The sequence below is a fragment of the Gavia stellata genome, chromosome 1 (assembly GCF_030936135.1).
Source record: "Gavia stellata isolate bGavSte3 chromosome 1, bGavSte3.hap2, whole genome shotgun sequence".
Taxonomy (NCBI): domain Eukaryota; kingdom Metazoa; phylum Chordata; class Aves; order Gaviiformes; family Gaviidae; genus Gavia; species Gavia stellata.
In genome coordinates, this window is record NC_082594.1 from 15,610,263 (window position 1) to 15,636,210 (window position 25,948).

The 25,948-nt window shown below is 37.5% G+C and overlaps 1 protein-coding gene across 4 annotated transcripts in view; it reads left to right on the top strand.

Annotated features, from left to right (window-relative positions):
• The window catches only part of YAP1 (Yes1 associated transcriptional regulator), a 95,370-nt gene extending 73,362 nt beyond the window's left edge, over positions 1 to 22,008 (top strand). For 2 of the 4 annotated variants that reach the window (XM_059818503.1, XM_059818495.1), the window contains exons 6-9: positions 1,132 to 1,179; positions 11,899 to 12,032; positions 17,151 to 17,263; positions 17,892 to 22,008. In XM_059818503.1, coding sequence (XP_059674486.1) covers positions 1,132 to 1,179; positions 11,899 to 12,032; positions 17,151 to 17,263; positions 17,892 to 18,130 — 534 coding nt within the window. In that variant the 3' untranslated portion in view covers positions 18,131 to 22,008. The remainder of the gene's footprint in view (positions 1 to 1,131; positions 1,180 to 11,898; positions 12,033 to 17,150; positions 17,264 to 17,891) is intronic. The other 2 variants (XM_059818511.1, XM_059818520.1) reach the window with 1 other exon arrangement.
• The last annotated feature ends 3,940 nt before the right edge of the window (positions 22,009 to 25,948 follow it).

Here is a 25,948-nt window from a genome sequence, read left to right on the forward strand (position 1 = left end):
GTGGAGGAAAGTCTTCCACTTTTAGAACCTGTCGTAGTCTGTAGGGTTTCAAAGTACTTTTAAAGTTTATGCAAGATTCATTGAGGAGACACTTGTTGCTAAAACCTTATCTGTTAAGCAGTGGAGTGGAGCATGGAACAACTGAATCACTTGTGCTGCATTTTGAACCTGTGGTTTTCTTATGCTGAAGAATTTCAAACTTCGTAATTAGGCTGCAAGCTATTCCTTTCCGTATTTTTTCTGCTATATGAATACAGCTGTAGCAAAAAGTGTAGGACTGGACATTGGAATCTCTGCATTTTGAATTCGGGCTTGACTTCCTTTTGACTTTAAGCCTTCTGCTTTGATTTTTCCATCTGAATGTTTTAAGAGTTACTACCATCTCTGCTAGATACTTAGGATATTCTTTGGTTTTTTGACGCTGCCAGAGAAAGCACTAATCTTTTCTTTGAGGAAAACCTTCTAAAATCTTACCCTGTTCCCTTTTCACTTTGGGTGATGGGCCTTGTATCAGGAGAGGATAATATCTTTATGTTCTCAAAGACAGCTTTTCTCTTTCTTCATCACCTGCAGTATTCTGTCCTGGAATCTGACTCCCATTATCCCCTTTGTAGTCAAGGCCTGTTTTGTAGGAATCTTTAGCATCTCTTGGTGTAAGATGGGTCATCTTTACAGCCGTTACTTTTTATAGTACTCTAGGTAAGAATATATTGCAAAGGTGGCATCAGGACTTTTTCTCTGCTTAAGCACCTGGGCTTCTGCTGTTCCTGCTTTGCAATTAATCCACCAACAAACATTTTACCCTGTGCTAGCATGCTTCTAGGTAGGCCTTCTAATTGTCGTCTTGCCTCAGTTGTCATTGAGAACCTGACTAACTTTGGACCAGGTGGCAGCCAGTTCCCTTCATGTTGTTCTCCCTGGTCGTTAAGCTATCTGTCAAATATGCATCCTTGGTAAATCTGTGAGTTTTGTTTCACTGTGTCGTGATTTTCATAGTTTCTTAACTCCCTTATCCTGTCTCATCTGGCCTGTCTCAGGGGCTCGATACTGCAAGATGGTGTTTATAAGACAGCCTGCATAGGCAAACCATGCAGCTAAAGTAATTTTTATCCATCTTATTTTTACTCTTAGGCATTGCGGAATATCAATCCCAGCACAGCAAATTCTCCAAAACATCAGGTAGGCTCTTAACTGATGTTTCAGCATAATTAGAAAAATGAAAGCATTAAATTAGGCTAGCAGGGGTACTTTTTGCTACATAAAGGCATTCTAAAAAAGAAAAACAAACAAAAAAAACCCAAGCTCTGCCATACACACTTTTGAACCACTTCTCTGGTCATGACCCTACCATTGTTTTTGAGTGCTGCATTACCACAACTTTATATCAATATTTAAAAGCAAATGAAGAATTCATTGCACATTTTTCTGCATTGAAATCAAGCTTCTTATTTTGCGTTCTTGCGGATACTGCTGTTCCAGTCCTGATGTCATCAAGATGTGTATTTAAAGCAAACCTCCCATTATATCTAAGGTAGTAGTTTGTGACTTATAAGTACTGTTCATATGAATGTTCTTACCAGTTTGTTTAAACAGGTATGATCTTAAAGAAGCATATCTGTAACCAGCTAATAAAAAGTCTCTTGAAATATTTATGATTTTTAAGCATGTACAGTGTAACAATTATTTAATACATTAGACTAAGAATGATTGCTATGGGGATATAATATGTAATTATTCCATTTTGACATTTAACAGGCTCCTGCACAGATACATTTTCTGTATCGGAAACAATTCTGTAAAGCCTCCCAAGCTCAGACCAAAAGAAAGTTAGTCAAAATGTGAAGCATAATAAACAGTTTAACGCAGACTTCTTTTAGGCTCTTAAGAAGTTGAATATGGAATGAATCTCTGAAAGGGTGGATTTATGGATATATTCAGAGAGCTTCTTGCTTGCTATTGCTAACAGTATTCTTAATCTACCGGTTCCTAGGACAATATTTATATTGCCTTGTATTGTACTTCGTTTTTCTAAGAAAAAACACTGTGCGCACTAGGCAAGAAAAACAGAGTAAAAGAACGTATCCTGTATTTGGAAGCCATGAGTACTGGTGTACTATTGCATTCTGAAGAGTACCACAAAATTAGTACATTATGAGTTTTCCTGAGAAGGTCATGCTCAAAATAGGAACCTCAGACCTTAGAAACAGTGCTGACACCCTGGAAAAAATACTTTCTTGTTTGGCAATATCAGTGCAGCTCTAAAACTGAACCATTTTAATTGAGGTGTAATAATTTAATGCATTTACAGAGCATTAACCACATGATGATCTCGTTGATCAGTATTAGATGGTATTACGGAGGAGAAAATGTTCCTTAAGGATTGGTGGTTACAAGGGAATAAACAGAGAAGCGCGCTCCTCCACACCAGTTGGAAACACCTTATCTTCCGCCACAATTAGGTTATTCGGAAGAGATATTTTTCTTACTGAATGCCAAAAGTGTATTCTATGTTTTCTTGTATACCTGAAGCCCTGTCATACAATTGGTTGCTCTTCCACAGTAACTTCTTCCTGTTGCCAACTCAGAAATATGCAGCAAATGGAGAACTTTGGGATCAGTTTCATACTTAAGATCAGATTTTTGGAACTTCTTGAAATTCTGGCTTAAAACACTGAAAAGCTGCAAAAACTCAAAGGGACCTTATTGAGAATTCATTAAATGTATATCTAGTGGTCACTCTACTTTGTTTGGGATGGAAACTAATGAAAGGATTTATGCAAACATCAGTATTCCAGTTACATTTAAGCTGGCTTCATACCAGGCTCGCCTGTATACTCACCTGCCTGGGATAGTGAATAAAGGTAGGTTTGAGTGATCTGGTGGATAGAAAAGTAGGCAATTGTGTCAACTTAAAAGTTATAATACTAGATTATTCATGTTGTATCATCTAAATGTATTTTTTGTGTTTTCATGTGTCACTTCAATAATGTAGTGAAGCAGCCACACATGGAAGAAGGTGCTTAGAGAACTGCTTCTGGAAATTGTTCTCTAAATGCTTCTTGAGGCCTTGTACTATAGAGGCAAGTGTTGTCTGTCTTCTCCAATGATACTGCTGTTGAAGTCCTAATCTGTACATCCTATCAGGTCATAGTCAACGTAGTGAATCTGTGAAAAATCTGTTGAAAGAACGAACATTTCTTCAGTCAACTTTTTCTTTTTGACAGATCCTTTCTTTCCTTTGTGAATAAAATTAATGACGTTTAGAGGAATTACCTGCTTTCATGATGATAAAGCTGTGCTTGGGGGAAGAATAATAGCTAAATTTTAGATGTTCTTTTAAGGAATGCTGAAACTAAAATCTTCATATGTTCAGTGCTCTTAATTCTGGGAAGACTAAGTCTATTTTAGAGAGGGATTGTCAAGGTCTTCTGTTTGTAAAGAAATTATATGACACCAGCATTCTTGAAGCTTGCCTCTAATGAAGTATGTCTTTTATATGGATTAAAAAACCTGAGAAACATTCCTTAACTTTTAACTGGATCTCTGAGCTTTGCTTAATCACAGAATCAAATAGGTTGGAAGGGACTGGTGGAGGTCACCTAGTCCAACATCCTGTATCCAGCCAAACCTCCTCTTCCTTCTTGACATTTTTGTCTACATAACCTGGATACAGTGCCATGGTTGTATTGATATCTTTGGTGAGGTTTATTTTGGTACTGAGTGAACATTGTGTCCTTGCCAGTTTTAATTTCTCTGCCATGATACTGTAGTATCCTGTAGTGACGCTAAGACTCAAGTGTTATGTGTGGAGGCCTTAGCACTTAAATACCTCCTGGAAAGATTAAACAATTGCTCAGCTTCATCTTTTGTAGCAAGTAGTGTAAAACACTCTTCTTGTTTGGATGAGGATTTATTTTATTATACTTCTAAAAATGTCCAAGTCAAAGGTATTTGACGCAAAAATTATAACTTCCATATCTACTGTGTATAAATAAGAGCTATTGATACATCCAGGGAATTTGAAAACACCAAGCATCTGTCCAGTTACTCACACTCGTCATCATCAGTTATCTTGAACACCTTAAAGGTGCCTACCTGTCTTATTTAAGGGATTGAGCGACTTGACTTTCTCTCCATACCCAGTAGCTCTCCTTCCATCTTGCTGCAATTAGCATCTGGTTGCCAACAATGTCTCACCTAAAGTAGATGTCTTTTTGTATAAATCATAAGATGGCTAGATGTTAGGTAATGGATTTCTTGCCTTCCAGTATACGATGTAAAGAGATAGAGGCAAATAATGTTGAGGTGCTAATGGCATTATTCTTGGATGTTGTGCAGACTACTTTCTTGTGCTAAGACTGGAGGATTTCTTATTTGTCTACTGCTAATATTGGCATATTTGCTAGTAAGATCAGCATGCTACACAGCCGTTTATGTGACAGGTTCCTCCTGTATATGCTTGCTCATTCCATATTTGCTGCTTGTTTCTAGCACGGAATGGAGATCCCTGTCTGAGAACCAGATACAGCCCTGTTTCCTTGCTACTCTGCTCATTTGTGCTTTCCAGCTTACCTTTCTGATATCTCTGTGCTGCTTTCTTGGTAGTTCTGCATACCTGGAATGTGCTCTCTGTTCATTGCTTCCATTCTTTTGCCCGTTATATTTTATGAAATACCTTTCATATTCTCTGTCCCGTTGTCCCAGACTTATTTCTTACTAACTTTTGAGTGACATTCTGGAAATTCCCCTACTTGGTGAAGAATCTGCAAAGACATATGGCCAGTCTGTCACTGTTTGCTGAATCACTGGGGTTTTTTCATATTTTTTTCGTATTTGCTCTTACTGCATTAAACTATAAGCACTTACAGTACTGAATAGTTACTGGGTTTGAAATATTATTTTTGTTGAAATATTATTTTGGTTTCCTACGATTCCTTTTTTTAAAAAAGTTCATCTTAGTTGGTGTTTGACACCTTTCATCACCTTAGTCGAGATGATTTCCAGTGTTCCAGGAAAGTATTAATTTCTTGGGACACTGTTACTATTTTTCAATAAAAGCTTTTTTCAGTCACTTTACATGTACACCAGTACAAAGTGTGTTACTGTCAGATTTGTGACGTTTTCTAGAAAGCAAGGAAGGCATCGTTAAAAACAAGTACAGTCTTGAATTCTGTACTCTTGAACTTCTGTGATGTTAGTGAAGCTGGAAGTTTTACTGAGGACTTAGGTTTTGGTTTGGTGGTTTTTGCGTTTTTTCTCTTCCCTGTAATATGTCTTTAAACAACAAGATATACCTGTGTTCAAATCTCAGTGGAAATGGTGGGCAATAGTTATTTTAGTTTCTTACTGAATCCCAAACAGTGTTGTCCTTTGAATCTCTCGTTTCCCATACCTCTGTGTGCTACCTGAAGCTGACCTAGATTAACAAGATAAATGACTTGTCTTGGTTTCATCAAGGGTGTTCGTGTTGGGGGGGCTTTGGTATTGGGTTTTGGTGGTTTTTCTGTTGTTTCGGGATTTTTTTAACAGAGGTAAGGTACTGAAGCCAGCCATTTGGTCTTGGAACATGGCTTTTTTGACCAGTGAAGACATGACCACTGGTATACAGAAACATTTTTGAAAATTGTTTCTAAGATGCAGGAAGAAAATAACAAGTCACTAGCAGCAAATTCATAGCTGTAAGTAGTAACCAATATTAGTGTATTGCCTCTGTTTATACAGGCATCTGTTTCTAGGAAAGCACTTGTATTTTTGGTTGCTAAAGGTTAGTTCAGATAATCTGTCAAGTACCTGTCATTTACTCTGCATCAGTTGCACAGAGCTTTGCTATAGAGCACCATGAGGCTTACAGGTAAGGCAGGACACCTATGCAGTGCCATGACTTCAGAAATTAATTCAGGAGAAGGCTTAACCAGCTGTCTAGAGCCATCCTAAACTGGGGTGAAGACTGCAGCTGGGGAGTTGTGTGGTATTTTTAAAGCGAAATATTTGCTTCTTAATAAAATGACTTATGACTGAGAGGTCTGGTAGACATGCTCTGGCAAACGGAACTGCAGCAGTTTAAGACATTAAACTCAACTGTCTGCCAGAGATTGCCTTAGTAACAAGGCAGCAGAACAGGATGTGTCTAACATTGTTTTTTTCATAATCTAGTAGCTGAAGCATTGACGTGGGTACGCTGCAAGACAGGTCAGACACCTCATCTATCAAAAAAAATATTTTTCAGCTAGATCGGTTTTCTGACTTGTCTTAGTGTATGACCATACAAATGCTAGTTCCAGCTGAAGTGAGGGGTAAGCATATGCAGTCAAAGGCCATCTGTAACTATCAGTAAAAAGTCACTGTGGAATTGCCCCTGGGTTGTGACCCACAGTGATTAAGAGATAGGGCACACACCTTCCTCTGCCCTGACTAACAAACTCTGCTTCTTCTAAACACTATTAAATAGAAGGTTTTGTCAATGCATTGGGAATTTCAGCTTGAATTTGGATGTCCTGTAGAAATTATGGAGACGTTACTTGACTTTATTATTATTTAAGTCTTTTGTATTTCTGCTGAGCAGTACGCTAAGGTACTACTTTAAAGACTGCCTAGAAAATGCAAGCATGATTGGACATAGATAGGCAAGCGTTACTGAAAGGAGTCCTGTATGGCTTGATTTGGGGGGGAAGGGTATGGTGGCTGCCATCAAAATACACAAAATGTGGAATTCAGCTAGTTTTACTGCAAAAGCAACATTGATATTCTTCAGCCATCTTGGGAACTAAGTGCTTTAAATGTTCTTTTGGCTTCTGAAATAGCATAGCTTCATTCCTTATTGAAAACCATAGATCTAAGTGAAACTTTATTAGTTTGTGTGGCAAGAGCTGTAGAATTTGAGTTTCACACTCTGTTGGTTTAAGTGGGAAGTGCTGAGCATCGGTAGCTAGAAGTTGCACAGTAGGAAAGATTCTTCTATTATACGAGTAACTTGAAAATTCAGAAGCTCTGATTCCACTTGCAGCATCTAAGCTTTACAGATTAACAAAATCATTTTATTGCTTGCCTGTGAATGGAGATGTCTATGGATAAATACCCTGTCTAAAAGTCTATAGAATAAATCAGATCTGCATTCGTTGCCTTCGTCCGTTTTTTATGCCCCTGATTGCTTCAGGACACATTTTGTGTCTGTATAGGAGTTGTAGCTCGTTGCAATGGATTTCCTGGAGTCACTGGTGCTGCTTGCAGTTGCAAAACTTAATCACAGAAGTACTGCTAAAGCAATTGGTCAGCAGAAGATATGAGTCATGTTGACCTGAGTACGAGATGGCCATGAATAACAGCTTTTGCCAGAAGCAAACAAAAATTGGTAGAGGGAGGCCATCCAGCTCTGCATGGCCTTCATGATTGCTGACTCCTGCTGACATGTACCTTCCTTGCTGGTGCTCTGAGACACCCCAGCTGGGCAGGTTCAGTACTGGAGCCATGGGCAGATAGATAGCAAGAGGAGCATGAAGCAGTGGCACAGTGAAGGATGCAAAACCGGAGAAGAAGCCAGACTTCATTTACAAATGTCTATTCCAATTTATGCTGCCGTATCTGTGCTTGCAAAGGGTTGCTTAAAAGCTTTTGTTCACAGAGTGTTTATGGAGAAGCCAGTATGTAGCATTGAGTTCTTTGCCAAGTGTATACAATACAATTAACTGTCACTCTATCAGTATCACCTCTTAAATTAATTTTGCTGGTTGTCATGATTGCAAGACTGAAGGATTTATGTTTTCCCCTTACTCTTCACTAATTACATAACTCCTCATTGCTGAATTCATTGGTCTTCATCTGTCCGTGTGTTTCCCTGGGTTTTTTTGTACATATGCTGTAACTTTGTGACCCTCAAACAAGTACGTAGATACTTAGTCTGGAGAAATAACTGGTGCTGAAAGTCTGCCCATAAGTGTCGTGGTCTTCTAACACTTCTCTCCCATCCCAGTGAAGCCTGTGGATCATTTGATAGTTGAGCAGTGTTTGGGGGCAGAAGTGTTACAATTGGCCCTTTTAAAGTAAATTTACCAAAAAAACCCCAATTATAAGGATATATCAATTCATGCTGAGTAGCATGTCATATGTTTAATACAATAAGAATATGATACATGAGTTGTACGAGGGAGTCTTTTACCTTTCCTCAAAAGCTCAATGAAGATAAAAATGCTCTGAAAATAGTAATTTTAAAAAGTTAATTTGGACATAGTGTGAATGACCTGGAACTTCATGTAAAACTTATTCTGTATGCAATTATGGGGGAAAAAAAAAAAAAAAGAAGATAGGGGTAGCCAAATAAATTACACAATGCTGACCTTATTTTTAAAATTACTTTGCTTAAAGAGATGACAGATCTTTTTGGTCTTTTATGCAATAACCAAAATTCAGCTTTTGTGTTAACAATAGGAATGCTAAGCTTCTATTTTCCCAGCAGTACTTTAAAAAAGTTTGACATACTTACAAAAATAGGATGAGATCAAGTTATAGAAATCTAAGCCAGGATTTTGTCATGGTTTTATTTTTGCCTCCAGACTTGAAATACTTCTAATAAAGGATATATTTTAAAGCATGAACTAAAAGCCTAGACTTCACATTGCTCTTTTTGGAGCTGGGAGAGGCTTGTACACTCCCATACATTTCTTTTAAGTGTAGGAAACGCATAACTTTTTAAATTGAAAATTACTTTTATAAGGAAGAAGAAATAAAAGGATCGTTCTTCAAGCAACACAACTTTAGCTTCCGTTACATGCACCTTTTAGGAAAAATAGTCTTAAATACACTCTTTAGGGCTTCTAGAAAACTTTGCTTATCTTACACAAAGATTAAAAATTGCTGTATTGTTTCCGAATACCTCGTCTTTTTTGGTAATTCCTTTCTCTTTCAGACTCCCAGATTGACATAAATTAATTACTTGGATGAGTAATGGAATAACATTCTTTCTAGGGGGAAGTGCTGTAGTTCTGCCTCCTGAATAAGTAGCATTAATGCTGCTTGTAAATAGTTAAAAATAGTTGTAGTTTTGCACTTTTAGCACTGTTGTTGTTGAAACAAAGATAAAAGTAGTGCTAACACTAAAAAGACTCATTTCACTACATTGTACATGCCAAAGAATAGGCAAAATACAGGGGTTTTTTTCTCCTGGTTTAATACATTTCTTTTTAGTGGGCCTTCAGTGAAATGTGATTTTTCTTTTTAGCTGGCTAGTATCTGAGCTACATTTATTTTTACCATACCATTTAAATTCATAAATTGATGAAACTTCAACAATCTCACCTGCTCCTAAGGATTTAGGAAATAGAAAGGTAACCTTCTCATTTTTCTAAATTCCTTATTCCTTTGTACTGACTTCTTTTTCTTAAGGTACAGAAGAGAAAATTGTGGGTTTCTGGTGTCAGCAGTTCTTGAAAAGGGGGACCCATATGGATTCCTCTTCTCTCTCTCTCTCTCTCTCTCTCTCTCTCTCTCTTTTTTTTTTTTTGAACTGTTGCATCACAAGGCAGGGCTGATAGGAAAGACCAGGCCTACCACACAATGAGATGTAACGTCACTTTAGTGCTTTATATACAGAAATGACTCTGTGTTGGTTTTGCTTTGTCATCACTCTTTAGGGCACTGGTGTGTGATTAAGCTTCTTCCACAGGCTACAGGCACTTTTGGCCCTTCCTCTTCATCCTAGTTGGGGACTGCAGCCCAAGGGAACAAAAATGCAATGCACAGATCAAAGCAAGAGGGAAGAGGAAAAGGACAGAGCATTCTTGCCACAGCGAGGTAGTTGTAGCTATGTAAGAGCAGAGCACTCATTGATTTGGCAGCTCTGCTATCAGAGTGAGGAAGGAAGGTGTGCTGTGTTCCAGGTATGAACCCACAGCTGAAAAAAGTCTAGAAGTAGTGGTGCAAAATCAAGTGATTTTTTTAATTATTATTTTATTTTCCCTTCCTCCTTTTTCATTGGACAAATAGCAAGGACATAATTAGTTAAAAGTAGCTACATCACATGAAGGCAGTTTCTCAGAGAAGGGAAGGCTTCAGTGACATTTTGAAGAATTCTGGTTTCCAGAGGAAGGGCATAAAGATTGTGAGTGAGCAGTTCTTGAGCCATCTCTGGGATGGCTGCTCTAAGACCACCTGCCTTCTTCAGATCACCATTGGGGAAGCATTCCAGGAAAGAAAACCTTTTTTTAAAAATTTGGTTTTATTCCCCAAATGGATTGAGTCCACCTATGTATCAACCTTCTTGTATCAAGGCTGATGTGACTGACAAGCTTGTAAACTTAGCTGTGAAGTGAGACCTCATTATATAGTCTTTGCACTTAGTTTTATTACATAAGCAAATGAAAATCATATGGATAAGCCTATAGAAATGTTTAAAGGTACCTACCATCCTGTGATCTGAAAATGGGAAGAAGGAGTATTATTACTATTTATTAGAACAGTGGCCAAGTAAGTGGTGTTAAGCAGAGGACTGGTTTTACTTGGAGGGGGCAATTGGATGTGACAAACACAAAAACCAGTGGTATGTTTGTACACTTTCTACAAAGGTCTAATCAACTGGAGTGAGAAAACCTTCTAGTGCAAGGCATGAAACTTGGTATTAAAGGAATATGTAGAATAATAATCCACAGGAATGGGAGTGTAGCATATGCAGATTAGAAAAGGAGAAAAAAAACAGGTGGTAGGGAAGCAGTCAGTATTTGGCAGAATCTGCTGGAAAATAAAATAATCTTAGACTTTTTTTAAAAGAAATCACTTTGAAGAATTGGAGAAAGATTATTTTTATATATTAAAAGTCTACAGTAGTCATTAGGCTCATAATTGAGAATGCGTGAAGACCTCTCATTTCACAAGTGAGAAATACTGAGTATTGTCACAACTGACAAGATTGGTTTTGCCTGAGATTAGCTTCCCAGGCACAGCCTGGATACCACATACTGCTCATAATGGTAACAGGATAATCAATAGATTTCCTTACCACTCTCTACATTAACAAAGCACAGACTTGATGTTTTAGGAGAGGTGCTTGAAGAAAATTACTGTATTTTTCATATGTGTAACTCATGGATTACCTGTTTAAAAAGGGGGAGAGGGCCCTGGAAATTACATGAAGTGCTGCTTAACTCCACCCGTCTCTAATTTTGTGTATGTTATGTTAAAACTTATTTTCGTTAAATAGTAATGGCAAGCTTTATGGATGGATTGATTCAAGTTGGTGCACAGTCAAATGCATAAAAATATATATATAATCTAGGTTCGTAATTTCAGAAACTGCACTTCAGAAGTGCAGTGTCTTAGTTTTACTAAGAAATTGCAAGGGATTTGAAGAGCTTTAAGATATATGTATGGGACAAATCACTGATTCGATCAATCAGAAATTTCAAAATGCATGCCTCAAACAGGAGGACTGAATGGGAACTTGCAAGGAAAGACTTGAAACTTTGCTGAATGAAGCAAGCAAGGTAAAAAAGAAACCAGGGACTAAATCAGAACTTAAAAGAAATGGGGGAAAAAGTGCTAGTCAGCAGAGCTAGACAGACTTATCTTAGGAATCGGATAGTGTTAACAATTCTTTTTTTGATCTTAAGAATAGATGTAGCAAAAGGATATTGAAGTGAACTAGAAGAAATTTATGTAAACATACAGATATTTATATCCATAAATACATTTACAGTAAAGTCTCTGTAATACTGGGCTTGGCTGGTGGAACTTTCATTATCATTGAAGCCAGTAAAAATTCTTGCTTTGTCTTCAGAAACTTAATTTCATTTAAAACTTGTAATTGAAAACAGTAAAAGCATCAATTACCTATCATGTCATGTGTTTATGTATCTGAAAAGTGCATTCAAATGCCTAATATGATCTTTCTTTCTCCCCCTCCCTCTTTTCTAGGAATTGGCTCTTCGTAGCCAGCTTCCAACAATGGAACAAGACGGTGGTGGATCTCAAAATCCCGTGTCATCTCCTGGAATGTCTCAGGAACTGAGAACAATGACTACAAATAGTTCTGATCCCTTTCTTAACAGGTTTGTAGGAGTAGCTACTGAGGAGAAAAAAATTGATTTAAAATTCTGTTTGGTACATGTAATAGTTTATTTTGAACATCTGTCTGTGCCAAAAGCCACAGCTGTAAATGAATCTTTCCTTAAATGGCAAGTCTAGTAAAAGTTGAGGATTAAAAGCTGTCTCCTGTGGGAGGAAGTAGTCTGTTCAGACTTGTAGGAAGGTTTTTTATTCAAAGTCATAACATGTTTGCCTCGGCATAATCTGTTGACTAACAGTCATTTCAAATTACTGACTCAGAAGAATTTGTGAATAGCTTGCTATGAGATCAAATGAACTGTGAGGCACATTTAGGACTACACCTTGAGGTTCATTTTAAGGTTTCTCCATTCACCCTTCCCCTCTGCTTCAGGTGTTTAATTTAGCAGTATTTTTACTCTGTTAATGTTAGGTCTGCAAATAGTGGCATGTTTCATTTTAAATGCTGTATTATTTTGAAGTGGATCTTTTAATTCACGATTGAGAATTTTACGGTATAGACTAGTCTTTTTCATATAACTTTCCTTAATCCCTCTGATTTTGAATGTTTGGTTGGTTGGAAATACTGTTCTAATTACAGCTTGTAAATGCTTCATACTAGCCATTACAACTTTGGAGAAGCTGCTGCAGCTTGAGATAAGTTGTATCTGTATTTTTTACTTAGCATGCTGGAAAGAAAACATGAAAATGGTAAATCAGTCAAATCTCCAAGCCACGTAAACTTGTAATTAATAGAGTAAAAATCTACTAACATTTCAGCAGTATCAAGTACTTGATCTTAAATTGGAATGGTTAATTTTGTAGTTCTTTTGGACTATATTTTGTCAGCATTCTAAACTGATATCAACTCAGTGTCCCCTATCATAAAAGAGAAAAATTACGCATTCCGTCAGAGTTCATCACTCCATTACCTTGAAATTAGCTTAACTTTAGGATGCTTACTGTAAGTGGTCTTGAAGTATAACAACATACTCGTCCTTCTCTTTAATGGTACATTATCATAGTCATGGAAAACCCCATAAAATTGATCTTGATTCTTTCAATGTAAGTCTTAACTTCCGTGTTTTTTTGCCACTAATACAGTTTCAAACCTGCTCGTAAGGTAAGAAGTCCACATCATCTTAGAACTGGCATGATTTTGGAGTAGGCCAAGCTTTAAATACCTGCTGTAATTTTAGATACTGAAAACTGTTTTAAAATATTTGTAAACCTTTGCTGCAATTATAAATCCCTTCCCATATTCTTTTAAATAACTTAATGTTGCTGATATCTCACACTTAGGTTCTTTATCCCTAAAGATGTACTGTCATTGTATGTAACTTTTCCAATTATTGTTATTCCATCAGCTTAGCTTAAGTTTGTTTCATTTTCTGCCTTTTCCAGGAGACTTCTCCGTCGTTTCATATACTCTATCCTCACTCTAATTCTCAAAATTATTAAAGTTCAGCGGAGATGGTGCAGGAACATACCTTCCATCTTGCTAGTGGAATCTGTTGTCATTCATATAGTTTAGTTATGTAAATAACACCTGGTGCTCTTAAGCTTTTTCTCCTACTGCATGAACTATTTTCTGTGCTAGTGTTGTGTGTGTTACTGTGACAGCGGGAGAAAAGTTTCTGTCTCAAGGTACACAGTGCTTTGTATATATTGGAGAAAAAAAAAAGGCCTTGCACATGGAGAAGAAAGTAATGGTGTTTTGTTGTTAAACTCCCTAAGGAAGTAAGTGGTATTTCCAAGTTTTGGATAAGCCCTTCTGGAAGACTTATCTCCTACACAGATAAATCTGATTAGAAAAACTTCATTTTGAATTAAAGGGAGGAATTGTCCTCCATGGAATTCATCCTGGAATCTGGTGTGAGCCTTAACTGTGCTGGCCCTGTCCCAAGGCATAAAAAGGACAAGAAACCTTAAAATGGACCTGCTCTCCTATGAGAAGCCTTTGTAGATGGATGGTGGCCTTGATGTGTTCTAGTCACATACTATCTTGAATTTCTGGAAGGCTGTTGCCATCATACATTGAGCCCAGGTATATTTTGAAATTTTTTCTTAAATTACGGAGAATCCTCACATCTTCAAAACCTGTTTTCTGATCTGAAAGAAACGCATCTTTAGGTTTCACATGGCCATGGCAGTGGACTAATGCCGTTTATCTACTGTGTGTCTACACACGTGAAACATGAAATGATGGATCTTTACCTTTAATTAGAAACAGGAAAAGAGCTAGGAAGGGCAAATTCATGTTGTTTGTAATTTTTTGGCAGGTTAATAATTAGCAAGGACTATTTACTGTAAAGTCCAAAAAAATACTACTTGCCTAGTTGCAAATATATTTAACTGGGCTTTTTTTATAGGCCTTACTCCACGCAAAATACTGAAAATCTGTACCTCACTTGAGTTCAGAATATCTTAATTTGCATTTTGGTTTGAGCATTGTCCCCTTCTAGGTAATTTTATGTACATCACCACACTTAATTCTGGCACATGGGTAAGGGAAAGGGATTTTTAAAAAGGACATTTGTGTATATGTGTTGCTCTCTCTGAATTAGATACAGCAGTCCAATAGTTTTGCCCTAAAGATCTCCTTGATATCCCTTATGTTAAAGTTCAGACTTAGAGAAATGCTTCTTTCTATCTTTATAGGGTATATATAAAGTTCCTGCTGAGACAGTCCTCCTAACTTTAAGTACCAAAGTTGGATATCCAAAGTTTAGGTAGTTGAATATTTTCCATTGCCTACATAATCAGAACATCCAAAAAATCTCAGAAAATAATTGCTACATTGGAGCAATTTGAGAAGACGCACAGTAGTGTGCACAGTGAGTAGACGCACAGTGCCTGCTGTCTTTAGTACTTGCTGTCATTGTGGTATATTTTATTTTTTAAATAGGACATCCAGCAATGCAGACTTTATTAGATGATTTCACCTTTTGGTTTGCCACTCTGTTTATCTATTTTTGTCTATTGGATTTATATTGGTAGTGATAGCAATTCTCTATTTAACTCCTAAATTGAGATTTCTTCTTTGGTATACACGTATTTTAACAATTCTTAGTTGAAGAAGCATCCACTCTATTTTGGGTAATGCAGTTTACTGGCATGCAGTAATTTGGGGTGGTGTGACTACTGAATGAAGAAATCCTTGCTGAAGAAAGAGGAAACGTGTATTAAGGAGTGATTTGAGGAGTTTGAAACTGCAGAACCACAGGAGAAAGAGCTGCACATTCCAAGTGTGAGAGCAGCAGCCAAAAAGCTGCCTCAGCTAGAGTGATTTAGTTCAGCATTGTCTCAGTTCTGGTTTTAGTATTTTGTCCCACAAAGTAAACCAGTGGTTTTTTCACAGAAGTTTTAAATAGCTTAATTATTAGAATTGTTATCGAATGTGTGGTGATAATATTTTTAAATCAATCTTTAAAAAAAATATGATTTAACTATAAAGAAACGTTAGGTTTCTTTCTTGTATGGCAAAGATGTCTTCATAAAATCTAATATATATATATATTCATGGCTGATGGCATTGTACTTGCATCCAATGTTTGAATAGCTGTTCAACCATCATCTGTTTGGTTCTTCATACTTGACAAAAAGGCATACACTATATATTCCATGAGCACATTATGAGAAGGATCAGTATGTCTTCAAATGCTAATTTGAACAGTAAGTCAAGTTGATCTTCATTTAGTATTCCAGCTGGAAAATCAGTAAAGATTCTCAGTGAATGCTACCACAACCTGAAGAAATAGAGATTTTGAAAATATTTTGTGAAGCTTGGATATTAGGAGATGCAGGGGGAAGGAGGTAATAGTGTATTTCTACAGCTGCTTATGCAGGCCACAGTTCGTGCCAGGAACCTGCTCCCGCATGGACTCTCCACAGGCTGCAGCTTCCTTCAGGGCATATTCACCTGCTGCAGCACGGGGTCCTCCACAGACTACAGGGTGGATATCTGCTCCACCATGGTCCTGCATGGGCTGTGCGGAGACAACCTGTGTCACCATGGTCTTCTCCATGGGCTGCAGGGGAATCTCTGCTCTGGCACCTGGAGCATGTCCTCCCCCTCCTTCTTCACTGACCTTGGTGTCTGCAGGGCTCTTTATCTCACATTTTCTCACTCCTCTCTCCCAGCTGCTGCACAGTGGGGTTTTTACCCTTTCCTAAGTACGTTATCACAGAGGTACCACCGTTGTCACTGATGGGCTCAGCTTTGGGCAGCAGTGGGACCATTTTGGAGCCAGCTGGAACCAGCTGTGTCTGCCGTGGAGTCAGCTCCTGGTGTCTTCACACAGAGGCCACCCCTGCAGCCTCCCTGCTACAAAAACCTTGCTAAATAAACTCAATACACTGGCCTACTCCCCCCCATCCCAAATTCCCACTGCAGCTTTCTTGGTCTTGCTTGCTCCAGTGGCAGTAAGATGGCAGTAAGAAAGTGAATGCATGTAAAACCCCGTGCCATCACTGTTTTGTTAACTGTTCTGTCAACAAGATCATTCTGAACAGGGTTTGTTTACAGGATAGTTTCTGTGCCAGTGTTTGATTTATATTAGGGCGCTCTCTTGCCATGACATGTATGACTGAACTAGTAGTAATGCAACAGTGAGAAGCGATTGAAGAATCGCTAAAGGAGTTCCAACTATAGCTCCTATTTATGACAGTAGTGACCTAAAAATACACTTCGGTGGTTGACTAAAACAAGGGGACATTAGTAGTTAGAAATATTTTTTTTATCCTTAAAGAAGTGTGAAAGGGTATGCCATTATTATTTTTCTAAACATTAGGGACTATCTGTGATACGCTTCTAGTGGTTTTTAGCTGTGGGTGGGTGTGAAAGTTTGAAACTGCAGAACCACAGGTAGGCAGTTTTTTTAAAGCTGCTTAAGTATGCTCTCATCAAGTTAAATTGAATCTAAGTAATATGGTTTTAATTGGACAAGGTCTGCATAAAATAAAACCCAGGTGTCTCACAAAGGCTTCAGTTTTTGATTAAAATAGAGTATTTCTTGTGACAGCAATGTTTTCAAAGCCCTTGAATTGGTTCAAAAACAAGCATTTATTTCAGTTTCTTCAGTACTCTACCCTCATTTTTTGCTCCCTTTCTTCTGTTACAGTGGAACATATCACTCCAGAGATGAAAGCACAGATAGTGGACTTAGCATGAGCAGTTATAGTGTACCCAGAACCCCCGATGACTTCCTGAACAGTGTTGATGAGATGGATACAGGTTTGTTTTTGTGTACATCATGTTTTACAAATATACTTGCATCCATCAAATGCTCGGTCCCTTTGCAATGAAAACAAACAACTCTGAGAGGCTGTGATTCTTTTCGTGTTGTTGTTCTACCTTCTTCTATTTCTATAATAGAAGTATTACAGCTAGATTTGTGAAAAACATACTTGTAATCAACTCTATTGGGAGGATGGGCGATTGCTCATAAATAGTATCACTCCTGTTGTTATATGGAATTTGAGTGTCCATTTGCTTTTTTAAGTAATACTGTCTGTTCAGAGCTAAGAACAGTACCTCATCCAGTGTTGCTAATACTGCTCCAAAATAATATTTGACTCAGTGCTGTCTTTTTCCTTTAAGTGTAAAAATTAAAATATGCTAAATGGCATCAAAGATCTGTAGAGATCTGGGTCAGTAGGTGAAAAGGTTGAAACAAAGGCATGTTCTTTGCATATCTGCATGTAGTCAAATCAGCTTTGGTTTTTGTGATGGATTTCTATGAATCATGTTGCTTGTATGATGCAAAAGATACAGGATTAACCTTTGACCAGTTGTCCTGATAAATTGTGGGTTTGGTACTTCCAGTATATTTAATATCCATCTTGCTTTGTGTTATAACTAGGTGACAGTATCAGCCAAAGTAACATACCATCCCATCAGAACCGTTTCCCAGACTACCTTGAAGCCATTCCAGGGACAAATGTGGACCTTGGGACACTGGAAGGAGATGGGATGAATATAGAAGGAGAAGAACTGATGCCAAGTCTGCAAGAGGCTTTGAGCTCTGACATCCTTAATGACATGGAATCTGTCTTGGCAGCCACCAAGCTAGATAAAGAGAGTTTTCTTACTTGGTTATAGGGGCCTCAGGGAGACTGAATTCTAAATCTGTGAAGGATCTAAGGAGAATAGGACATCTGTATCTGAAGTTCAGAACAAGCCAGTGTCGCACACTTTGGCTTGCATTCAGAAAAAGTAAATGAACAAATATTCAACAAGATTCTTTCGTTTTGCTCTTCCTTGTCCATCGCTGCTGTTATATATTGCTGACTTTTTTCCACAGTTGACTCTGAAGAACAGACATCTTCTTGATCTTTTTCTATTGCTGTTGCAACTACTGTTCAAGGGGGGTGGGAGGGATGATGAGCCTATTTGGATGACGAATGCCATTCCTTTTGTCCTAGTGTGCGCTTGCATATCATTTTATCTAAGTACTCGGATTTGAGAGTTAATTTCTGCATGTCACTGCTTGTAGTTTGCTCAGCTAGGTGTCTCCTGCTGCCTGTGGCAAGTGGTAAAACATGACATACTGGGGTGACAAGCCAAAAATGATGTATCTGGTCAAAAGAAGTCAATACTGATTTGGAGATATGACTTAAAGGAGGGCTGAAGACTGTTTGGCATTAAGTGTTTCTACTAGTAGCTCTTTCATTAGTCACAAAGTGCTCTTGTTCATATTTTATGTTATAGTAAATCATGAGTCATTTTACATAGAAACATATATGAACTTTGATTGTTGCCACATATTCTAGCCTAACTTTTGTTTGTCAAAAATAGTTTGATTATTTTTGTTAGTTGGTTTAACTGTAGCTGTAGGATGGGAAGTAATTATAGGTGTTCTTTTTTTTTAATAGTGAAATCTAAGGTTTTTTTCTGATTTCACATAGTCTTATTTAAATCTGAATTGTCTGCTTTTTTTATACTTAAAACATGCCTATTGTAGCCTGATAAGCTAGTGAGTACATAAACCAGTATGTTTTGCCTGTAACTTTTTTATTTTTTTAAAGGCTAGCTTCGAATGTAATCATTATAATTCATGACCAGTGGCTTATTTTTCATGTTGATTTGTGAGATTTTGAATTAGAATCTGATTGCAGCAATGTAAAAGTTAGAATCCTAAGTGTCGTATGTACAATTTTTAAATGCATTTTAAAGTAGCAGAAACCATTTTAAAATGACAGATGCATCTAATCTCTCTTCTGGTTTTCAGTTTTGATAGCTAAGTGAGTTTAGATTTTAAAATCCTTAATGGGAAAAAACTTTATGAAAAGTTTCTCTTAAGTTAGCATGGGAAAAGTGTGAACTATTAATATCACTCTAAGTTGCATTGAAAAGGCTAGAACACCAAAAAAAAAATCCTCAACAAAAACTCCGAAGTGTAATAGTTATCAAATTCTGTTTGGTGAAAAATAAGCCCTGGACACTATATGTAGAAGAATGTAAAGATACGTGTTAGATGGTGACATGAGCAGGTAATGAAGTGTATATTAGTAGTAGAGCTTAGCATGGGGTAGAGGTGAATATGAATTATCTTTATTTTAACAGGAAAAGATGTATCACTAAGTTGTCTGCAAGAGTTGACACAGTTTCCAAAGAGTATTTTTAAACGAACAAAACGAGCATGAATCAAACTTTCAGTATAAGCTATGAAGTTTTGTGGGGCTTTTGTTTTTTTCTGATGAAAAATAGTGTCACTAGTTAACACCTCTATAATTAAGGGCCTGTCACCATTCTCAGCATGAGCCTTTATTTTCAAGGGTGTATAACATGACTATAAAGATACTGTAAGCGTGAAACTTGGTTTTGAAAAAAATCTCAGCTAGCAGGGACTTCTCCTGGGGAAAGATTTTTTGTGGTTTTTTGTTTTGTGTTTTTTTTGAAGACTGATTATTTTTCAAGTTAGGAATGAATCAGCAAAACAAAACAAAAAAACCCCCATATTATTATTGTGATTTGGATTTTTTTTAATGCTTCAGAAATAGTTCTGTTTTAGGATAATGTAAAGAATGAAAACTCTGAACCAAGTCTCATTTTTAAAACTGAAGCAGCAGAGGCAGAGATTTGAAATTTGCCACTATAAATGTACATTTACTACTTTACGTAAGGATATTAGTGTTCTAAATACACAAAATTATTTGTGGCTTGTTATGGAATACAGGCAGGTTTTCAAATACCAATTTTCAAAACACATCCACAATGACAAATATATTCTGCTACACCAATAATTCAGCGATTAATAGGCCACTTATATTGTGCAATGACACAGTAGCTCCTAAAGCAGTATATTGTGTCCGAGATAGGGATTTTAGTAGCATTTTTACAGTTTCATTATGAATTCTTCTCTCCTCTTCCCTTCAGGAAAAAAAGACACTAAGCTGTTGTAACTTGAATGGTCTGACATAAAACCACAACAGCAAGGAAAATTCAGAGTTGATTCCATTTCAGTCGTCTTCCACAGTTGTATCCAGGTATAATAGCACATACGAAGCACTGAGTGCAAACTCCTGACGTGCTGTACCTTGCTGCAACAGGGATGAGTACAGAACAAATTTTCTTTCCTTGCTTTTGTGTGTTTGTCACAGCTTTAATATTTGAATGTTTTCTTCTCATTGTAGAAACACTAAATGGCTTATACTGTATTTGGGTAGCACTACTTAAGGTAGATACTGACAAACTGGGAATCCTTGAACTGCTCTAACATTAATTCTGTTTTGTGATACTTATTTTAATTGATTTTAATACATTTCCGTTCTCTCATTTACTAGGAAACATACCATAGAGATGCTGTACTGTTGGCAATCAACATTAATTTGGATTATTTTTTTTAATTCTGCAAATGGCATTGTTTGATGAAGTGGTTGAAATTGTTTGAAATGCAAAAGTGTTTTGGGTAGTATTTTATACTGATGTATATATTGAAACAGAAATCACTGTAATAATTGTAATAGCTTTTAGTTATAAATACACTACATGCAGACAGATGGGGCTGTACAGTACTGTGCTGTTCAACACCTGGGCAGGGCTACTGCTTGGAAACAGGTTGCAGTGTCAGTAAACCATATGGATCAAATATTGTACCATTCAGTGTTGGCGCTCACCAATGCAAAAGGAGAAGAGACGATTTCAACATGATTAACACTACATAGTTTTCACACATCTGGTAAATTAGTACTAAAGTGATCTTTTCACTTACAAGCATGTTTTTTATACAAATTAACAGGTGTGCCTGTGTAAAATAATTTGTTTTCTGTATCTTGGAAAAAATACTCTCCACATTTAGAATGTTGTATGTTAGAGAACTCTTAAATGCACCCTTGTCAAAAATTATATATATTAGTTACCAATGTTACTTTTAGATATGAGCATGACTGTAAGTTAGGTACTTAAGTACATTCTGTTACATTATTTTTCTTTATGTAATACTTTTTCAGTTGTTTTATTTGGTATAAATATATACTTTGTGCTTAAACATCTTTGTTTGTTTTTAACATTCAATAGTATGTTAAGATACTGATTTCCTTCAGTAAGATGGATGCATTGAATTGTTAGAATTCCTATTGTAGTATGTCTGTTCTTGTCCCCCTTGTCACAGCTTCTGTAGTCATAAACTCCAGTCCTGCAAACATTGTGTACAAGCTCACCTAAGAGATAAAGGAGTCCCACTGAAGTCAGTGAAGGCTTAACATTGACATATACATCTCTGTGTGTTTGCAGTAATGAAGAGATAGTGACTCTACTGAGCCTCATACAGTTTGTGTAAAAACAATACTTTGATTGCATATGGCACTATAGTGAGAGCTGGTAACAGAACATCTGTTACCTGCTATAAGAAAGCATCCACTTTTTGCAGATGTGCTTGCAATGTTCAGGATCTTCCCATGTGGCAGATACATTTTTGGCTAACTCTAAGTTTATACAGTAATTTGTGGCAGACTGTCAATAAAGACACACTATTTTCATTTCCAAGTTTTGACTTGCGAATTGTGAATGTAATGACATACCTTGAAATGTAATGACATACCTTGAAAGTCTCTGAAGATTTTAGTTTTAAAAATATTTATGGGATTCATGAATTTAGACCTTCTGTAAAACAGAAATTCTGAAAGGTGTTTCTTTAATGTAATGCAATTCATGATGGCTGAAGTCATACGCTGTTTGCATTTTAGCAGTTCCAGAGTTACTATTATTCGGCACTGAAATGCCTCAACCCTGTGAAATTCAGTGCAGTTGTGTGTTTTCTTAGTTAAAGGTCCAGGGCTCAATGCTTCTATCAGTTTCTCTTTTACTCATGAGTTCATAGCTGGATTTAGTCACTCAGATCCTTTAAATTTAAACCTAACATCACACTTTGCACCTGGGAGTAGAAAGCCAGTGCCAGGCCATGACAAGGCACCAATTTTGTTTTGCTGGTATCACTCTCTCCCCTTTATAAGGTGGTGGCATATTGCAGTAGTTGAAGTATGAGTGACCTTCTGAGGCAGCCCTAAATAGACTGTATTACAGCAAAGCAGGGTATCTGGTCCAGGTGTTCCAGGCTTGCTTGGCAATTCTTTTTGAAATATTTTCAACATTTAGTTAAAAAGTATTGGTTTCAGTAAGCCAAAAATAGTATGCCTCCAAGGTAGCTTTGAGTCTTCCCTATGCTAATGTGCAAATTATCAGCAAAAAAAGCGTTTTTCAAGTAGGATCGTTAACAAAATAATTATGTGAGATCAGGCTGTGATCTGTCTAGCACCTCCTGTTCTGGAGGTTCATTTGGAGATAAAGTGGGGCCATCGATTTTATTTGCAGCATCAGCGTCCATAGTTTATATGTTCCTGTTGAAGAGTAAAGTTGTGCTTCTTGCCCCTTGTCGTCACCACTTCTTATTGCTAACAATAGTTATCTGCACCCTCTAAATATAGATGTCATCAAAGTGGGAAGACATCTGTACAGCATGAAAAATCTTGGCTGACATGAAATGGTAAAACCAACACTAACTGAAGAACCAAATTGTCTTTAGAATATTGTGTAGAGCTTTATACCAACTACCATATCCAGTACTTAATGTCTCTTAAACAAAAAAGCCGGTATGTTTTTCTCTAAAGCAAAGAAATTGAGGAAGCATGTTGAATAAGAAACGTATGAATGCCAGTACATCTGACAAAGCTGCCTTATGGGTTTGTGGAAAACTATGATTTTTACTTTTCCTGACATACTCCTCTCTCTTTAATGGAGAGGTTGTAACAGTGAATGCTACAGATGTAGGCTGTTACTGACTGGTATTTTCTCTACGTGGGAATTAAGTTGGTCATTCTGATTATAGTATTTTTTATATTAAAATGGCTTATTAGAACATGAGAGGCAAAGTAATTTCATTGGATTTTGCTGTCTTTTTATTAGCAAGTGATTTTTTTTTTTTAAAAGGGGGGGGGGGGAAAAGTCTAGAGCAGCTTGAGGCTTTTTCTTTGATGTTACGCAGCAACAAAATAGAGCTCCATAAAAGTGGTATGTTAGATCTCACCTGAAGTGACCTTCCTCCTTATCTCTATAAGGAGATATGTAACATATAATGTTATTTCTGAGCTACTCTAGTGTTTGAGGTTTTTTTAAATTATTCATGGTATTTGCCACCTAAAGACTGGGACCGTAAGGCTAGGTACTGTTCATCGCCAAAGGAGAGCAGAGTTCCTCCTCTCCAGAATTCAGCTGTCATCCTGTTTGAAGTCTCTAATGTAATGCAGAAATTGTAGTCTGACTCCAAACACACTGCCCAACCACTGTTACAGGATGGTTATTGGCAAGTGCGATTTTCTGAACGGTGGTGGATTCCTGTTCTGGTTTGACTTCCCAGAGACTGGAATAGTTCAGCTCTCCTATTTCATTTCTTTGATTTCTGCAGCTGGTTGTCATAGCAGGGGCACGGACTCCTCCCCACGCCAGTGCCACAGTGCCTGTTGGAGGACTCCTAACCAGCACTTCAGCCTGCTGTTAATAAAAATAGCCTTTATTTTTTTTAAAGCTGACAGTTTTATTCAGTCTTTCATTCATAGTTTCATCGTTAAGCATGCAAATACAATTGTCTTAGCTCTCTTGACTGACAAGTGACCCTTTTCAGACTTCACCAAGCGATACAATCCTTTCATACTCATCATCTGCTGTTGAAGAGTGTGACCTGGAAGCCTCTGAGAGGTCCAGCTGTGATTCTGGACTTTCAAAGTCTACAGTTAAAACAGGATACTGGTTGTGTGGATGTATGACAAAATCCCGGACCCACACTTCTGAGAAATTGCATGATTTAGGTGGTGATATCTCACAGCAAATGGCGGTAACTGTGAGATGCCTTCTGGTTAGACCAGTGGCCTTCAGCCTGTGCTCTACAGGCTGCAAGGGACTGTAGATGTCCGTTTAGTCCAAGAAGTTGCTAGCAAAAGCAAAGCCTCTTTGGCAGCCTTACACTTTCTGTACTTCTTGCTCCTGTAAACAGCCTTTCAGGATCTTTCTCGAATGCAAGATTAAAATAGCCTTTTGAGCATGAAGTAATGTTCAGGGAAAGCTGAGCTTACAATGAGAAATACCCCTGAGTTTTCCCTAAAAGTATGTTTATTGTTAGACACTGAACATGTACCTGGTTCCAGTTCAAAACGGCAAGAGAGACGGAGATCATTCCTCTTAGCATTCTCTGCATTCTTACTCAAGTAGCAAGGAGTTTGACCCACAGGCATTTAACTCGGTCCTTTGAGGCACTTGATGAATTTATATAGAGACAAATTCCTCTAAGAATTATCTGAATGTAATATGCACCAGCAGATCACTGAGAAATAGAAATGTCTCTTTGCAGGTTAGTGGCAAGAATGCTAGAAAACCTGTCAGCCAAACAGTAATACCAGTATCCAAGTTCCTCTTACCCGTATGCTAGCCCTGGCTTGGAAAATAAGCTGTTTTTACATGAAAATCCATGATTGCAGTAAGGCTCAGGTTCCTTACACCTGTGATCTGTGCTGATGAAGTTTACTGTTGTGATATGTGGATTTTGCTTTATGATCACCTTGAACATAAAATAGCGAAGTCTGGTGAGGTCCATGAAAACAGGAAGGAAGCAGACCTGTACTGCAGTATGAGGCTGGAGTTTCTCAGCTGCTTTTAGAAATGTCTCTCTTCTAATGAAGTGAAGACATCTGGTGGGCTTGTCTCTTTGTGGCAACTGGCTTCACATTTGCTTGTACTTTATTTTTAATGTCAGTAACATCTGACAGATGGCCACATTATTGAAGTGAGTGCATTGGTGAAAACTGAAACAAAGGGTAAAGATGTTTTTTAAAATGCTGTCAGGTACACTCTAGCTGGGTATGCATTGCCCTGGATAAAGAGGACTCCCACCTTGTAGTGGCACATCTGACTTTCTGCTTAGCCTTTAAGCGAGGCATTTTACCATTTCCCAGGAAAGCTGCGTGGCACGGTTTTACTTGTGTCCTGGGAGCACTGAAATGTTAATGTTTGCAAAATGCTTTGAGAGTAAAGCATTATTTTAAGTGTTTCCTATTAATTCATTCTCAACCTGTGCTATTTTGAGGGTATTTTACTGAGTGGCATCACCACATAGGAATATAATTTTTGCAAAGTAACGTAAGATACGCATCTGATTCTACTAGCTTAAACCCACAAATACATTGCAGAAGGGTAATATGTAAGCGCGTATCAAACAAAAGTTTTCACTGGCACGTAGGCATTCAGTAGGAAGGGTGAGCTGGTTCAAGTTAGCCCTCCTCTTCTGCTCGCCAGTTAACTTAAATTACCTTGTATTTGGTGAAAGATGAGAATGCATAGCTAACACTGGCAGATTAATGTGCACCAGATCTTCCTTTTCCGAAAACTTTTGTGCCTAAGTCCTTAGATTTTTAGCTGTTTTTCAGATTCAGC